This window comes from Seriola aureovittata, chromosome 21, assembly GCF_021018895.1.
Source record: "Seriola aureovittata isolate HTS-2021-v1 ecotype China chromosome 21, ASM2101889v1, whole genome shotgun sequence".
Lineage (NCBI taxonomy): Eukaryota > Metazoa > Chordata > Actinopteri > Carangiformes > Carangidae > Seriola > Seriola aureovittata.
The window spans coordinates 11,134,499-11,153,381 of NC_079384.1; the positions used below are offsets into that span (position 1 = coordinate 11,134,499).

At 42.0% G+C, this 18,883-nt stretch overlaps 1 protein-coding gene across 26 annotated transcripts in view; it reads right to left on the minus strand.

Annotated features, from left to right (window-relative positions):
- tcf7l2 (transcription factor 7 like 2) overlaps positions 1-18,883 on the minus strand; it is a 91,716-nt gene that overhangs the window by 22,563 nt on the left and 50,270 nt on the right. The window contains exon 1 of one of the 26 annotated variants that reach the window (XM_056366813.1): positions 1,099-1,248. The exons of the other annotated variants lie outside the window; for them this stretch is intronic. Coding sequence (XP_056222788.1) covers positions 1,099-1,221 — 123 coding nt within the window. The 5' untranslated portion in view covers positions 1,222-1,248. Of the gene's footprint in view, positions 1-1,098; positions 1,249-18,883 lie in introns of those variants that run through there. 26 annotated transcript variants of the gene reach the window in all.

Below are 18,883 nucleotides of genomic sequence, written 5' to 3' on the forward strand. Positions count from 1 at the left end.
GCGTCTCTGAGGGCAAGGGGCTCCCGAGACCACAGTATATTTAAAAGTTAATCTATTCACTTTGCTGCAGTGACATGCCGACTGCTTGATCAGAGCACTGAACAAAAATATTATGTGGGCCAGAGCCTTTGCTCCCCTTCCTCCTGCTCTCTTCGCTAGCACTCAAGTCGTTCGTCACCATTTATTTTTGCTTCCCATCTTTGATAGTCGGCACATCAAATAGAATCGCAGAAAGGACATGTTCTGATATGTCACAGATAAATAAAAGTGCGCACAAATAGCTTAAATATGAAGTGGTATTTGGTAGAACTGTTGTATTCTGCGAAGACAAATCGCCTCTTAGACACACGTGCGTTAAAGCTTTTTCTTTTCAATGTAAACAGCCTCTTGAGCTCTCATACCTGAGTTAAAGGGGCTCCTCTAAGAGGTGATATTGTATCACTCTGTTAAGAGCCAGACTGAATTCTGCCTTTTGAAATGCAATCAGCCCCTCAGAATTTCAGTTGAAAGCCAGGCAATTAAGAATTTGAATTGGATGGCAACATTAACAAAGGGATATGTTAATCTGTGAGGTTATTGAAATCTTATTTTACATTTCATGGTTAAGACATGAGCTTGATCAAATAATGTTTTGTCAAGTAAATAATATTCCTCTTGAGAGAAGCATGTCCCTGAAAATGGACTTAAAAAAAAAAAAGAATTTAGATGTATTTATCCTTTTTGTATTTATTATTTATTATGTATTAAAAAATAATTACATTAATTACAACAGTGTAGATTCCAAGGTTTGAGCAGCTAGCATGCATATATAATATAATAGGCATGCATGTACATGAACACACACACACACAAAAGTTTTCAATGTGGCAGATTATTATTGACAGACTTCAAAACCAGATTACCACCACTGATGACCACCGCCTAAATACAACCCCGCCCCCCCTACCACCACCCCACCAACCAAACCACCCTCCCCTCACCAACACTACTATCAACTTGCATCACAACAACAACAACAACCTGTCAGAGTAAAAGCCTTCAGAGGTAAGAAAAAGCAGAGACAGTGAAGAGGCAGGGGAGCAGTGCTGCGTTACTCACCCAGCTGCTCAGATTGAGGTGCCAGCAGCCCACCTGCTGGAGGAGAGAGAGCCCGGGGCCCAAGACTGCTGCCTTGGCTCCCGTCTCCTCCGGCCCGGCTGGAGCTCCATCCCGCGGGTACATGACCCCCTCTGTCCCACCCCCGCCCCCGTCTCCTCCTCCTCCTCCCAGTTCCACCTGGCCCCCCCAGCTCCTCCTTCCCTCTGTACGCCGGGGAGAAGCTGTCTTGCCTCTCCTCCACTTCTCCTCCTTCTTTGTCTGTGTCTGCCTTGGCTCCTTGCTCCGCTGTGTGCGAGTGTGTTGCTGGGCATGTGTGGTGTTGTGTGTGCATGTGTGTTTATCGTCCCCCCTCTCTTTGCACTCGGTGCCGCGGCCAGCTGACCATTGTTCCCCTAGGTTTTGACATTAGATTACGTCTATCACTTGAGGTGTCTAACAGGCTCAGGGTGTGAGGCCTAGTTTCCCCATGAACACACACACACACACACACACACACACACACACACACACACACACTCACTCACACAGTCACCACAGTCCTCTCGACCCACCCACATTCATCCTTTAAAAAAAAAAAAAAAAATCCCCCAAATCTTTCACTCTAACCAGAGAAGCCCTTGCTCTTAGCGGGTAGCAGTCTCCTCTTCTTGCTCAGTGAAAGTTTTGATGCCGGTGACAAGAAGCACAAAAAAGTGAGAGCCAGAATGTGGACAGAGAAGGAAAAATGACTGTGAGCAGCTTTTCAGCACTGCAGCAGTCTTCCCACTAGCAATACTCCAGAAAAAAAAAAACATACTCACAAACAAACACACACAAACACACACACACACACACAAAAATCAGTTATTACCCAAATCCCTGCTGTACGTTGGGTCTGTGTATGTGTTTCTTAGAGTATGTGTGTGTATGTGTGTGGGCTCTGCTGTGCCTCCAGGATGCCCAGAGACGAACTGGCAGCTTGAAAAGCTTTGGCTACAAGGTAAAGCGAGCAAGGCGAGAGATGGAGACAAAGAGGAGAGAGCAGGAGAGGGAGAGAGAGATAGAAAGGGGGGAGAAAAAAAAAAAAAGGAACAAGACACAACAACATCCACAAAGGGAGGGCAGGCTCAGCAAAGTGTGGCCAACAGTCACTTTATCTGTGTGATGCTGACAGTCCCCTCTTCATACCCACTTTCCGGGGGGGAAGAGGAGAGGGAGAGAAAGTCTTCACTCTGACACGGATGTGGCACCTTTCGTCGCAATCCTTTTTTTTTTTCTTTTTTTTTCCCCTTCTTCTAAACAATACCTTATAGTGGAGAACAATTCTTCTCTTAACTCCCCCCTCAACTCTGTCTCCATTCAAGGTTTATGTGAACAAGGCCTCGAGCCCCTCCTCACCACCTTCTTCTCCCCATTCTCTTTTCTCCGCAACTATTTCACCTTCAGATCCATTATTCTTCTCAATACTTAAGTCAAATGATAAACTTCACATGGTCGAGACTTTTTTTTTCTTCCCCCCCAAACAAACACAGAGAAATTCAAGAGACATGTTGGCCATCAGTGCAGACACACATGGTGCATCATAGGGGAATTCCGTCAACCACGACTTTTAATTTGTTATTTTTGATAATTAAACATGTACCTATATTCAGAAAAATTGTTTTTAAAATAATATTGATTGATGTAGTTGATAGTAATGATTAAAAAAAATTCCAAAACAAAATGTAAAAACTTGTTTTTCCTGAAAGAAAATATTTGTTCCCACATTAAACATTTAATATCAGGGGAATATTATCTAAATGCTCAATAAAAGTAACAGAAAAAAAGAAACACAGAAAAAAAAGTTAAATCACCTCAAATAAAGAAATTTTAATTTTCATTGTAACATTAAAAATTCTGAAAACAGAATAAAACAGTTTTCAGATGTGAGGATAATTTTCATTTTTACATTCTATAATTAACTAGACTTGTCATCTTTTAATTACCTTTTATAACCTCTAACAACCCGAACCTGACTAATGACCGTGACAAATTAAATATTTATAGAATAAATTATTTCCACCCAAGCACAGTAATATTTAATATATTTTTAATATAACCTGGTGAGGTGATTGAAGAAGAAAATAATTCAGAAAAATGAGCTAAAGTGAGGGAATTTAGAAATGCTGGAAAAAAATCAGACAAAAACATCTTTAAAAGTGAGGGCCAATAAAACAGGGGGTTTAATGTTTCTCAGCTGTATTAAGGCATTTTAAAAGTTGGCAACAGAAGCTAAAAACTTACACAGGCTTTTCTCTTAATACGCTGTTCCTTTCCTTTTTTCCCTCTGTTCTCGCTCTGCCTCTCTGTCACTGTTAGGACCCTGCTCTTCCCCTGGCCTGCAGCAGGCAGTCCTGAGGCCCTTAAAGCCCAAACAAAGCCCTGGGAATGTCCTTTACACAGCTTGGACAATAGAGCCGGGGCTCCAGCTTGACAAGTAAAAGAGCCCCGACAAGGCGGTGGCTAATTGCCTGCCCTCCCTCCATTCAGCCGCCCTGCCACACTCCTGCCATCTCCTTTTGTCCCACGTGCACTTTCTTAAGTAAACTGCCAGTTCGCCAGCAAGTGATGGACAGCTCCCAATCACCCAGGCACAATGGCATCAACGCCACAACACAAGAGAGCAGAGGGGAGAGGGAAAAAAAAAAAAAAAAAGCTCTATTCCAATCCACTGTCTAAGATGTTCGCACGAGACCCAAAAGAGTGGAAAAATGAGTAATAACAAAAAGTTTTACAAAACGAGGAAACGGAACAACCTATGACCTTTACACAACCATTATCTTCTCAGATAACTTTGAACAACATGGGATAAAACATTAAATAGAAACACCATTAACACAAGTCCAACTTCAAAGTCTCTTCTTTTAGCATTTGCTGTAATAATTACAGTATAATTATTGTTATTTACAAAAATTACATTTGATTAGAAATTAGAGACACTTAAAGACTTTAGACATGAACTACAAAAAATATTAACCCTGGTTTATAAATGTGAACAGAAACGCGGGAATACTAGATGTGACCAATGATCAAAATGACTTCAATTTGAATGTTAATACAACATATGAAATTTTAAATTCCGTCTGTATAAATAATGGCATTTATTCATTTGATTTAATAGCATTGTGTTTTACCACACAATAAACAAAAATCATATTTAGTTTGATGTCTTAGAATAATACACCCCTGTCAGGCTGTCAAGACAAAGCAATCAAACACTGCCTTTCATTATCCAAATTGTCAATCTGTCACTTAGCAGGATAAGTGTTATAAATTGCCAAACGGAGCCCAGAAAAATATCCATGAATAAATTCAATCAAAACATAATATTTAAAGCCAAACAAGCACCAGAAAATAAAGCACAGCTGTAATTAAAATGTTGAAAAGTCTTACCATTTAAAAGAGCTGTATTTGGGATGCTGCTCGGTTCCTGGTTAAAACAAGCATGCTGGCACTCGTGGTAGTGCACAGACTCCAAGCAGACTCCCACCACCATGTCAGCCACTAATCCACTGGGGGGCAGCACCTCATCTACGGCAGCCCCTCACTAAAACCCGATGGGTTAAGCCGATAAGAGAGCGACCGGAGGACCGGGCGAGAGCCAAGGTATGCTGGAGCGACTTAGGACGGCAGCCCTTCAGGTCCCAGAGCGGCGAGGACCGCGAGCGGACGGCCGGAGCTGGCTGTTCACTCTCAGCCCCCTCATGCATTCATGCGCGCACTCAGGCTGCGCTGCTCTTCTTCGCATCTGACCGGGACTCCCTCTTTCCCCCGCGCCCATCTTCATATCCCCCCTAATAAGCCCTTTTGTGTCCATCTCTCTTTCTTTGATAAGTTGAAAGAACAACAAAAAGAGGGCGAGAAAGAGAGAGGCTTTCATTCAGCGGCTTGGCAGACATAAAGGTAGTGGAGTGCCGTCTATAGGAGTTGCCCTAACTTGGCTAAACTCAAGCAGCGGGGTGTCTCTCGTCATGTCATTAATCCCCAAAACTAGCCACGCTCCATTCACCACTAGTCACACTAAATTAAATACAAAATCAAAAACACAAACGCTGGGCAGAGAAAGTGTCAGAAAAAAAGGCTAAAGAAAGCATTCCGATCCAGGGCAAAGGGTGTGTGGTGTTGCAGCCACGTTGCACCGCAGTCCTGCCCGTCGGTAGCCCCAATTTTTGATGTAGGAAGCCCCGGAAAAAACAGCCACACAAAAGACAAAAAAAAAAAAAAAAAAACACACAAAAAAAAAACAACTAGACATTTATCACCAAAAGAGCTTGTCATTGTAGTGCAGCTTTTGCACCTCCAACTCTCCTGCCTGAACTCTCTTCAGACTACTGAGGGGGGGAAAAGGAACCCCAACTCCAAAGTCAAACCTGCCACAACAAGCCAACAACAGCAGTTAAAACAATACCAAAAATACCAATAAATGGATACAAGCCCTGTATGGTTTTCGGGAGAGCTGGCAATAGAAAATTCAACCCGGCCAACTGGTGGCTTGAAGAGAGGAAGCCCACTCTTAAAGCCGTGATCCGACCATCCACTATACCACCGCTGTGAGCCTTTTAACCACAGCAGAAAAAAAATGACTATTGATCTTCAAATGGCGATAATTGAAAAGATCAAAAAGATTAAACAAAAAAATCAAGAATGTGCTGACTTACCATGTTATGATCCTTTTTTGTTGTAAGTTTTTGTTTAAATAAAAAAAAAAAAAAATTTGCTCAAAGATGCAGCATTGGAGGTGTCAAATTTTTGTAGCCGTCTCTTGATCGTATTACTTCCACAGTCCTGGTTTCCAATGCGTCTGAACTTTTTCCCTTTCTCTTTTATTTTGTTTGTGGTACCTAGCCTTTTTTTCCCCTGCTTAAGACTTTAAAAGCCTTCAGCTCAGTAAAGCAGCACAAATTATCTTGCCACCTTGCTCAGCTCTGATGCTTTGGCCGCTAACTTTGGAAGGCCCTTTACTACTGCATCAAAATTAGCATTGTCAAAGCAGTTAATGAATATTAATATTGTATTTGTCATTGGAGCTGGCCCATTGCTGAACTCCAAGTCATCCATCAGGGACAAGATTAAGCACACAATTATTTCTGACTGACAGGGACCAAATCTGGAAGATTTTTTTTTCCTCCAACAATTTAAAGAAAAAGACACAACATCATCTTAAGGTACCTCCCATGAGACGAGACAAGATTAATACACTTTTAATGAAGCAAGATTTCATGGTGCATGAACAGCAGGAACCTCAAAAAAAAAAGGAAAGGAATATAGAAATATTTTGAGTCGTAATTTTAACCATTTTTTAAGGATTGAAATCATAAATTAGAAATAATTTTGATGACGGCAGACAAAATTTAAATTCAAAGAACATCCTTCTTTTTTCTCTTTTGATGACATGTAACGGATTTATTCTGCTTGATTTTCTTTTTACAAGAAAGTCTGGATTTTTTTTTTTTTTCTGTTTCACCTTTGTTGGAACATTAAGAGAAATAAGATGTTTAAAGTGCTGCACTGTGAACAATGCTGGTGCTAAATTTAACATGAAACATTCATTAAAACCGTGGACCTCCAGCGCTCTCGGCAGAGCCTGGCGGAGCACCGACCGCTGAGGACCACACAGGCAGCCTCCATCAGCACCACCCGCCGCAGCAGCAGCGTTTCAGCTCCATCCAAGGAGCTTGCTCTCTCTCTCTCTCCCTGCTCTGCCACCCCGCTTCCCACAGAAACAACTTCACACCAGGAACCACGGCTCTGTCACACACGGCTCTCTGCACAATCTTTTTTTTTTTTTTTTTCCCCAACCGTCATCAAATCTCTCAATCGCCCATCCTAAATATATTTCTAAATAATGGTGACAATTGCTCTGAACGGTTTAATAAATATAAATCTTTCTCACATCTTATTCCAAAGCATTCCTACCTGCAGCTGTCTTGAAAAAAATAAGCAGATGACATGCCACCTTCTTCTCTCCTCTGCACCCAAAGCTTCATAGTATCTTTTGCATGATTTTAAAAAGCAAAACACTTTCCTCTTTTCTCACATCTTGTAAATTCCGAGCAACACGGACTCAACCTTTACAAGCAGCATCCATCCTTTTTTTTTTTTTTTTTTTTTGGGACAATTATCTGATTAGTTTTCTCAGTTCAGTTATTTCGGTCAGAGGAACGGCCAAATGCAAGATCGTATTTGGGTCAAATGAAAACTTATTTTCAATTCACGCCCATATGAAGAATACATTCCAAAATGAAGTGAAAAGCATTGAAGGGGTTTTGCACAAAAAATGGCAGATGTGTGGCACTAATGCCAGCAGCCCAGTGAATTGGTGTGAGTGCGGAGGTCAAGCTGCGGGCTCACCTTGGAGCGCCGGGCCCCTGCTGACCACCCTGCCGGCTCCCTAATACCATTAGCAACCCTTAGATGAACATACTAAATTGCCCTTTTGTTCTCCTGGTGCCGATCCGGCCTCACCACCTCACTGGTATCACGGCACCAAATACAGATGGTGCTGCTTCTTTCTTAAAATGAAAAGCACGCATAAGAAAGCGCTCCGTTTTCCTGATTCTTCCGACTTCCAAAAGCCGTCGGCATTGCCGTAATTCTTTTTTTTTAGCGCACCGTTCACATTTAAAACTTCCATATCATGTTGTAATATTTTTTATTAATTTACTTACTTATTTTAAAAGGTTATATAGATTTTCATTATCATAGATATAATTTCATATTAAAATTTACAGCTTATTTTTACAGGATCTCATAATGAGACGTCTGATGAATAAGACTTGATCCAATTCAGCAGTAAAGGATGAAAAATGTAATAAAATTAAGGAGCCAAACTGGATTTAACCAAAAATAAATTTTGAATTTTCTTACATTCATTTGAGTCTTTCAATAATTATTCTGAGCCAGAAAGACCAAATCATTTGTTGCTCAAAATGATCAGAGAAATACAATATCTAATATTGCAGCTCAGCATGAATTCACATGAATCCATAATTCCTTCGTAATACAAATATTAAAAATATGGATGTAAAATATAGATCTTACAAGTCAAATGGCTGCGGAAGAATGCCGCAAATTAAATTCTAATTAAACAAATGATCTTTTAATTGCTGTGACACAAGCACAGACACTGATTAAGTGTTCACGCAAGGCTTCCTATGAAAACAGGCACCGAACACAGAATCCCACCATGGCTTAATTCAAGTTGAGAGCCTAAAACAGGTCCAATCTAGGTGAGGAGGAGAGAAGGGAAGAGAGAGACGAGAGGGAGCAGAGCAGGCAGCTCTGTGGCCCAGCGTGATCACATCAGCGCTAGTATCAAATTAACTCTCCGACTTTGAAACTTATTGATCTGCTATTAAGACACTAGTGAACTTGATGAAGTGAGTGCTGTAGGTGACTCTGGGACTTCAAAGTCTCGCACCAGCCACATAAAACAAGCCACTTTGATCCCCGCTCCGCTCCTCGGATCTGGAGAGGGGGCTTCAGAGGAACCCCCCAATTCTACTCTCCTCTCTTTTCCCACTCACCCCGGGCCCGGGCTCCGTCACTCTCTCCCTTTTCGCTTGCCACATCTGCTGATGCCCCGAGAACCGGCAAAGCACCGGTGGCACACAATGTTCAATCGCACTATATTTTACACAACAGTCAGCAAGTTGAGAGCACAGTAGTGTACAGTGGTGCAGACAGATCTCCTTTCTGATTCACCAAGAAAAAAATAAACCAACACACGCACGCACGCGCGCACAGATACACACACACACACACAGAAAATGCAATGTGATGTCAAAATAACTACTAGAATAAGGCGGCCATCTACGCGTATTGGCATTAAAATTCAGTGTCGATAAGAAGGGGATTCTTCATGCCAAATACGGCATGTAATAAGGTCGGGCGATGAGAGAGACAATGCAGAGTGGGAGATAGCAGTGCTATTGTGTGGTGAATACATCCCCCTCTTTGCTTAAGGCAAGTCTTCCCACTACATTAAATACTGTGTGCTGCCAATCACACCTGCCTTTTTTTTTCATTTTGTGCCACTGGGTGGAGGTAGTAGTTAATGTTTTCAACATGCACCACATCACTATAATATACTGAAGCAGACACAAATCAGCACTGGCCCACAGAATACTTCTTCTCTCTTCCAACTCAAACTATAATAGGGAAAATGTAAAAAAAAAAAAAAAAAAGAAAAAGAAAAAAGAAACGAAAAGAAAAAATAAACAACAAAAAATAAATCTATCTTTTCCTCCTCGTTTTGCAACAAGACAGCCTGCAGGACCGAGAAACTAAATCTCAGGTTCACCCTCCACTGAGCTGCTAACTTCGCAGGATGGAGTAAAATAAATATTAACGGCTAAAATTAATCATCGGTAGGACAGGGTTTGCACTCAGGCTCCAGTGCTCACAAGCAGGGTGTGTGTGTATGTGTGTGTGTGTGTGTGTTTTTGTGTGCGAGTGTGTCTGCACTTGGAGTGCCGGGGCTAAGCTGTGTCTGTTTAATTAAGAGGGGTAAAACAGATGACAAATGCGAGACAGTTAAACATTTAATGTGTGCTTATCTCCCCCCTCATTTATTTAGTTGGGAGAGATTCAGAGTGGGTGGTGTTTTAAGAGTGATGCGCCGGCGAAACACTGGTGGAATTAGAACGCAGCCCTTGTGTGCCGTGACAAGTCAGCCAGCAACACACAGCCATTCCCTGACAATTGTTTTGACGTTTTGCAACTTAATTCTGTTTGATGAGAAAGAAAGGGATTACGTGATAAATCAAATAAACATAAATACAGATTCTACACGGCTGTTCGTGAAGAGGGAAAAATAAAAAAAAATAATAAATGAGTTTCAACGTAAATGACACAGTGTCACTTCATTATGGATATAGTATTTTTAGCAGCATTGCCTAAATTGTCAAAATAAACCATGCAATTAAAAATGCAACTGTATCAAAGGCCTAGTTTCTCCTTCATTTCACCTGACAAAGATTTAATTTTTTTTCTGGATGATCCCCATTGTGTATGTGGTGCTGATGCACATTGCCTAGAGTCAATGTCAAATCCCAGCTCCAATAGTCCCACAAAAAATACAGAACGAACAGTGCCCGCGGCACACACATCCCTTTACTCAACCCACTTGCAATATCTCACCCAAAGTTATCGCTTCCAATGTGACAATGTTAAAATGAAAAACAAAAATATATATATATATATATAATATATATATATATATATATATAAAAATATATAAATGTATGTAGAGAGAGATAGATAAAAATGGGTGGCATGGGTGGAGGGGGGAAAAGAGGAGCTGAAACTAAAAAAGTAGAAAGAGGGAGAGGGAGAAAAAGAAGAAAAGGAGGAGGAGGAGGTGGAAGAGAAAAAAAGCCCTGTGCCACGAGCATATATAAGAGAAACCTTCACCAATTAGTGGCGAGAAACGGGAGAGGGAGCTGCCGCGGCGTCGGCACTCAAAGAGCCAGGCCTCGCGGCGAAGCTGTCATGTCGGCAGGATTGATCAACAGGCCTGCTATTTCTAATGGCATGTTGTCATGAAGCTGCAGCCATGGGGAGCCACCTGCCTCAGTCCTCGCACAGCACTCTGTGTGTGTGTGTGTGTGTGTGTGTGTGTCTGTGTGTGTGTGTTTGTGTGCATGAAAGATGGGGTTGGGGGTACTGCAGCAGCCATACCTATTCTGTGCCCATATATCTTTTACTAACAATTTGAAAACAGCCTAGAATCCTCCTCCCACTCTCTGGCAGTCTACCTTGCCTATCCCTGAAGGTGGAAGAAATGTGCCATCCTGGATTCTTCTTTATTCTCACACAACAGAGTCAAGCTATAGTAAAATCCAACACAATGGATACAAATGTATACTATGTGGTGTAGGGGGAAAACGTAAAGGAAAGCTAAAGGTTCAGAATAACTAATAAATAATATAATAACTCAGTACAAATAGAAATCCTGGCTTTATTTAGTCTTTCTTTTTTAATCAATTCCACTGTCTCACCATTCAACAAATTAATTCCTCTGTTGCGAAACAGGACATTACACGGGTAAAACTATCCCGAGTTAGCATTTGAAAGGCATTGCATTTGATTATAGCCAATTTTCCTTTTATGAAAAAAAAAAAAAAAAAAAAAAAACTGTCAATAATCAGCGACAATGGAAACTCATCTACAAAATGTCGTCGCAGGAAAAGCACAATCAAAAACAAGGAAATTGCTTTATGGGGAAGAAAAAAAAAAAAAACGGTCACGTTATCCTTGTTTTTCAGTGATACTGCGACAAAAAACGGCTTCGTTCTTAGCCACGGCGGCCAAACAAGCCCGGCCTCGCTAACAATAAAAAGTCAAATAAAAGTTACAGAACTTGAGAGTTCAAGGTAACGCGGGCTACTTGGAGTGCGTGTCACGTACAGTTAACCTTTTTATCGAGCATGCCTGTGGTCTCATCAGTCGATGAAATTCTTTGCCCGCGGCGGTGGCTTAGCCGAGGGACACGGACCAATAGAAAAATATTTCATTGTGTTAGCATTTCAAATGGCGAGTGGAGGGTGGAGAGGAGGGCATTTGGAGGGGCGGTGGGGGAAGAAGCTCTAACCGATCGTTGCCAGCGGAATTAATTGCCTATTCTCAGAATAATGTCCCTTATCCACGATCCTCGGAGGGCCGAACGCTAGCTGAGGCCACTTTTTTTTTTTTTTTTGTTTGGTGTCTTCAAAAAGAAGAGCGCTTAGGGGTACTGGCCGTATTAGGGGTTTAGCTCAGTCCCCTTTAGGCCGGGAAAAATAATCAGAAGCACTGAACCAAACTCAACTAATCCGTGCCCCAATTAAAAACGCAAAACCCATTACACCTAACGCTAATGCGAATCAACAAATAAATACTTTTAAATCAATGATACATTTATCAAAAATTAGCGAATTCTAACTAATAATTTGATTATTACACGAAATTTACTTTAAGAAAAAGGGCATGAGAAGCAAAGCGGCTACGTTTGGCTTTCAGCCAACGCTCGATAAATGGCTCAAGATGGAGCGACCCCGGTGGTGCTTCTATCCTTTTATTTAAGGGGATTTAAGTTCAAGCTCTGTTACACATTGGCCAAGCATATGCAATGACCCTAACTGATATTGGTGCATCTTTTAGCCACATCTTAATCTAACCTTTATAAAGCTCCGTGGCTTTTCAGACTCAAAACAGCATTAAGAACGAGTATTGTTTGGAGCGAGGAAGGAGGCAGCCCTGGGAGACGACTCTACAGAAAAGCTGGGCCGGGGCCGGGGCAGGAGCCCTCTGGAAAAACAGCTGCTTAGGCACTCCAATCAGTGGGAAAACAAAATCAAAACCCAACTGGTAAGAAGGGAGGACATTTTTTTTTTTTTTTTTTTTTGAGGTGGAGGGGGCATCCCAAATGCTCCATCCCTTCCATATCGACCATTCGTGCTAGGTGTCGATTTCATCCCTCGGCAGATGGACGGGCGAATTCGCAGCAGTCCCCATTACACGCCTCTCCTTCGCTCATTGTGAATTCAGTCAACGAAGTCAATCTTATTAACTTCCGCGCCGGTTCACACATGACATTTTCTTCAATTTTCTCGCCAACATCAAAAACATCAATTAGCAGCTCGAAAATGGGAAGGAGCGAATGACAGAGTCCGATAACGCCAACTTATTTGAAGCTGAGGGTAAATCTATTCTCCAGTTTTGAATGTGTTCATTACAATTGCATTTTCAAAGAAGACCTCCAAATAGCAAAGAAATTAAATTTATCTCCTAGAAATGTCCAGAAATTGTTTTTTTCGCCTCTTTCTTTTTTTTTTTTTTTTAATCCTGTGTCTATCTCTCAGCCTCAGTGGGTGACACAAAGCATTGTGGTGCTGCATTTTCTTTTTCTCATTAGAACAGATCACAACTCCTACAGAAGTTGAAACCTTATACTGTAACCTCTAGTGTAACCCATAGAAATTATTTTAAAAGGAGTCCAACATTTCTTTAGGAAGAAAAGGAGGCGATAAAGTACCCTGCCAATGACCTACAGTTTTAGCTAAAATGCTAGATGATAATAAATGCAGTATCTATTTTTACCCAATAAGGGGAGCTATTATCAGATATATATAAAAAAAATACTTTAGAGGAAAATTGTTTTTTTCATATATATCAATCAATCTTCAAAATCAATCTTCACATAAGCATGAATCATTTAATTTACAGACGCACTACATCATCTATAATTTATTATTACATTTTGTTTATGTTGCACCAATATTGTCGGAGGTGAGCTTGAGCTAATTAAATTATATTCATCTATTTAAACAAAAAGAATATATTGTTGTAAAGAAGAATTAAAACAAAAAGGTTTTTCTATTTTTACTGGTTATTGCTAACTTTCTATATCTGTCTATACCAACAAATAAAAGAAAATAAATGTCAGAATAAATTAATAATACAGTGCAATTTACAACTCACCACCTTGACATTTTTTTCCAACCTATTTTAACAGAGACTTATATGTCTTTTGTTGCATAGATTCGATGTTGCTCTGTTACATTAAAGAAGAAAAAAAAAAAACATATCTGCCAAAAACCCAACTTCCATCTGAACTACCATTTTATCCACAGCCTCATTGATCACTTCCTGCTCCTCCGCATCACGGTTACATCAAAACCTGAAATACAAACCTACACATTAATGAAGCTCTCTCATGGCTCAACTCTTCTGCCTCCCATCACTGATGAACGTGTAACTCAATAAACCTTGCCCAGTAACCTTTAAGTAAAAGGCTTTTTTTTTTTTTTTTTGCCGATATCCAAACATTGTCAGACGGCTTCCTCATGCTTGAGTTACATCTCCGAGGGGGTGAACAAAAGCAACTTTAGTGGCTGTGGAAAGACACTCGTAATGCGAGGGGGAGCAGAGCGGTCGCATACGGAGCCGTGCGGATCACGTTCCTCCGGCCCATTGATTTCTGATCTTTTGACATTATTTAGTTGCTTTTTATTTTCTTGCCCGTCTTTTATTCCATGTCACAAAAGACAGAAATGTCCAAACAAGTGATGTTGGGAATATCTACTATCTGTCAAAAGAGCAGGCTTTTCCCGGCATTAAAGCGACCAAATGCTCTGACGCAGTGCCGAGAATCGGCGGGATGAAAATATCACTCTTTATAATGGAGGCTAATCAGATTTCGGAGGCCGTTTGCCTTCTAGCTAAAAGGAGATGGAAACGCGTGGAGCAATGGGGCTGTAACCAATACACTCCTAGTTCACATCGCCATCCTGATCTCAAGACAAAAGGCCTGCACTTTCTTCACATCTGATCTACGTGGTTTATACAGCCAAGAAAAATGGGTCACACAGTCAAAATCTAAATGAATGCTAAATGTAATTCTTATCCTAATTTCTGTTTTAAATAGAAATGGCTGAAAGGACAAAGCAGGCATGCTAAGTGCAGAGAAAGATGAGGAGATGCATCTGTAATACGGCTGTCGGCTGAATGTTGAACACACAGTAGTGATCAGTTCCATTAAGCAGGGATTTGATCATCTCCCCCGTGCGCTTTCACAGCCCAGCTTCAGATTAGATCACTGTGAAAATGGTCAAATGGTGTGTTTATCTCTCTGTAATTATTTTGATGCAGATGACAGAGATTGGTTGTTTGCATGTGGCTTGATGAGTGTGCACGGTGTGAGCCAAGACGTGCACACACAATAGCACACGCACGCACGCACACGCACACACACACACACGCTGGCGCAAAAAGAGCTGAATGGTTCCTCTCAATGCCATTAACCCATTAGATAGTTTCAACAAAGGCCTGAAATTGTGTTTTATGTGCAGAAAAAAACCCCCCAAAAAAACACAGTGCACATGCAATTACTGCACCATAATCCTTAAGTTATGACTAATATTAATGTTGTTGTGCAACACAAATGGACTTTCAATGAGACTGACACAGAAAACCCCAGGAAACAATGGGATGTGATGAGCTAAGCTTACAGCTGCAACCAAAGCAGGAAAACACCACTACACACATCTTGTCTTCTACTGCTTCGGTGGCATGAGTAAAAATATGTATCCCTCTTTCCATTGATAAAGACTGGGAGAGTTTGTTCAAATTCCAGGCGATGTGCTTCCAGAGAAACTTCTCTGTTGAAAAAGAAACACAACAACAACAATAACTAGTTGGGCTCTTTACAGTTACCTGACATGGAGAAGGGTAATTCGAGAAGAAGAAGAAAAAAAAACCTGAAACCATTTGCTCTCCTGCTTTTAGCCACTAAGGGAACTGACATCTATTGAGCAGATGTTTCTGTATTTCCAGCTGCGGTGACCTTGATTGCAAGTGTCTTAATCCTGAGGGCTAAGATCTTTCAGGTTGCCCTTCCGGAGAAGATGATATAATCATTTAGTTATATGAGATCATCTGCGTGATGGATCCATTCTCTTTGCTTGTCCTCACCTCTATTTTTACTTCACTCGAGTTAGGCTGTGTCACTAGATTACCGGCCCCTTTGTATCTACCTTTCCAATTACTTTTAAGAGTTGTGGATGGACAAATTTGTGCTTTCATGTCCCGTGTTGGCGGATGAGTCGCTGCTTCTGGACATGAAAGGAGAGTTTTTAATGAGCTGAGGTGAGGTTAATTGGTTCGCTAAGATCCTCCAAGTCATGTGCCTCTATATGAAATTAAGTCCATTTCCTGGAGTTTCCTCGGACGTATCTAATAACAAACACTTCAGGCCAATTTTCATTTCCCACAGAGAGGTGGGGGGGTGGGGGTGTCGGAGTTTGGTTGTTTGTGCTTATGTTACTTGCTTTCACCGCCCCACACTGTAAACGCTATCTGTGTTTGTGTTTCTTCAAAAGGACCAATGGTGTAATGTCGGCTCCCATTCTGAATTCTCATGAATGTCCTGTTGTTTAGAAAGTTCTGCAAATTCTGCTGTTTTTTTGTTTTTGTTTTGTTTTGTTTTTTTTATCCGCAGGTACCTGAACGCTAATTACCAGCCAAGTACTTTTCTAAGTTTCGTTTGTAAAATCTGCAATTCCATGCAGCTGGACACTGTGTTTATGTAAGCTACTGTGGTTGCACATCACAAAGACATCACCACACTTGATTTGTTGTAGGTCTCTATCAGTGCAGAGGAAATGGGCGTCCCTTATTGTCTTTTTTTTCTCATCATCACTGCAGCTTCATGCTTACACATCCCGATATTCTTGTGTTGGGAAAACAACTGCACTGTGCAGCAATGTTCATCTGCAAAATTCACAATTATCTGGAGCATAAACTGTTTTTTTTATAGATTGAATTTAAATGTCTTTTTTAGCTGAGATGCAACAAAAGACCAAAATTAAAACAATGTGTCTTGTGGTGAGCCCCCCCCCCCCCCCCCCGAAACACTCTGGCTGGTTATTCCATGAACTTGTGGAAAACACTGATAGTGCTTTAGTCTCTATGCAAATCAGCTGCTGAGTACTGTGGTGCTACAGTGCGCAGGCTAGTTTCAAACATGATTGCTCCCATGTGTATTTGTTTACAATGGGACAATGAGGCTGCGTGAAGCCTTTGCTATTGTTTTCATTTCTCCAACAACACGGGGGGAAGGTTTTGCAGCGGTCGATCCATCACTGCTGTTGCTTCAGTGCTGCGTACACACCGCGACGCTCTAATCCTCCGCAGATGACCGGCCCTTTCACTTGCTATTAGGAACTACATGATGTGAATCTGCCCAGACTAAAAGACCTTGTAATCAACACTGGTGCAAACGTGTTAAGTTCAGCGTCTCGTTGAGGGTGGTGCTGGGGGGGTGGGGAGGTGGGTTCAATGGTCCTGACAGTGTAATTACGGGTTGCCGCCACAACGCAGCGGCCAGCGCACTCAACACTAATTCAATCCATCTTCATTTCCGAGAGCGACGCCCCTACCATTGATGGATAGTTATCATTAGAGAGTGACAAAGCACTGAAACGACTGAGGTGTGAGCAGCAAAGTGTGTGTGTGTGGGTGTGGGTGTGTACACTGGGCATTAAGTGGGAGGATGTGTCCTCTCAGATACACACTATTGCCCTAGACAGCAGGATTATATATTACAACAGGGATGAATACGGAGAGACGGGATGGGGAAAGAACTTTGGGTCAGGGAGGGGAGTTGCATCATTTACACACACACACACACACACACACACACACACACACACACACACACACACACACACATAAATAAACACATAGAATACCCACATCGAGTATGTGTATGTGTTCACATACACGCACAAACAGTTTGGCTCACTGTGACCCCGACACACAGAGAGGCTATGGCTCGACTCACCAGCCTTTTATAGCATGCTGCTCAGACTGCTGACAGACACACACACACACACACACACACACACACACACACACACACACACACACACACACACACACACACACACACAAACAGAAACAGAAACAGAAACATACACTCGCACAGGTCTGGGCACCGTCTGCAGCCAAACACTTAACCACAGGCTGTGATTGAGGCCGACTGGTCTGCTCCTCTATATTTTCAGTCTATATATTCAGTCCACCCTGGGCTGTATATCTTAATTATGTGCTCTGCCTCTTTTCCTGAAAGACCTGACAGATTCTGCTCGTCAGGCACTGGAGCAGCAGCAGGCCACTGAAATAAGGCCCTTCCAGTCTTTATGGGGCCTCCAGCTCAGCCACTGCATCATTACATGACTTTTAAGCTCTGGACAAAAACACAGTGGATGCCTCGTTCCCCGTGTCTCTCCCGGCATAACGGTGCCCGCACGCTTGCACACAATAGAGACGATCCGGTTTGTGGCATTTTTATTCCGTATCAAGCAGTACGTCTTCAAAAAAAAAAAAAAAAAGGGAGTTCCAGAAGTTTCCGGGACGACTAGCAAGCTGCGAAAGGCTGTAATGAGTAAACAACTCAAAAGGGTAGAAGGGGGAACAAATGGTCAGGAGAATTTTAACACAGTGCTGTGCTCAATGTGATTATCTCTCCTTTTTCCTTGCGGGTCGCAGCCTTAGGGGTCACCACCGTCTCACACACACACACACACACACACACACACACACACACACACACACACACACACACACACACACACACACACACACACACACACACACACACACACACACACACACGTTAGGCTTTGCCATTTGAATGATTCAATCGCATCTGGAGTTCTCCATCGATTGTGCTCAATGACCCAGCAAAGGCCCATGTGGTGAGCGCCTGCCCCACCTCTACTGAATGAAACCACGTTCGAGCGGGAGCCAATATCACGGTCGCCCCTGTCCGTTAACCAGGAGGTGGTGCTACTGGGATGTAGAGCACTACATCATCTTTTTTTTGCTCGTACCGCTGAAAGGCAGATGGGGGATTTGTTCGGTAGGGGTTTTTAAATAAAAGTGGGGATTTAAAAAGGCTTTTCTGATACACGGAGTTGTAGACACTTCCTCAAAGACAAAGAGACGCACTCCGTTTTACTGTTGGTGTCGATTTTAGCGGCAGAGAGCGGCGAGAGGTTCACAGTCAGGTGATGCCGCCTGCTTGAATGCATAAGATTCCCAGGCTTGTGAGCTCTTGTTCAGTTTGGCTCGCTGCGAGGAATGAATGGTTTGCTACATCCCTCCAACCTCTCTGCACATACACCCACATAATTAAATCCGATGCTTACTCATGCACATTCCTGATGCACTATTATACTGCTCGCGCATGGCGTACGTAACAACGGCTTTGGCGATTTGCGCG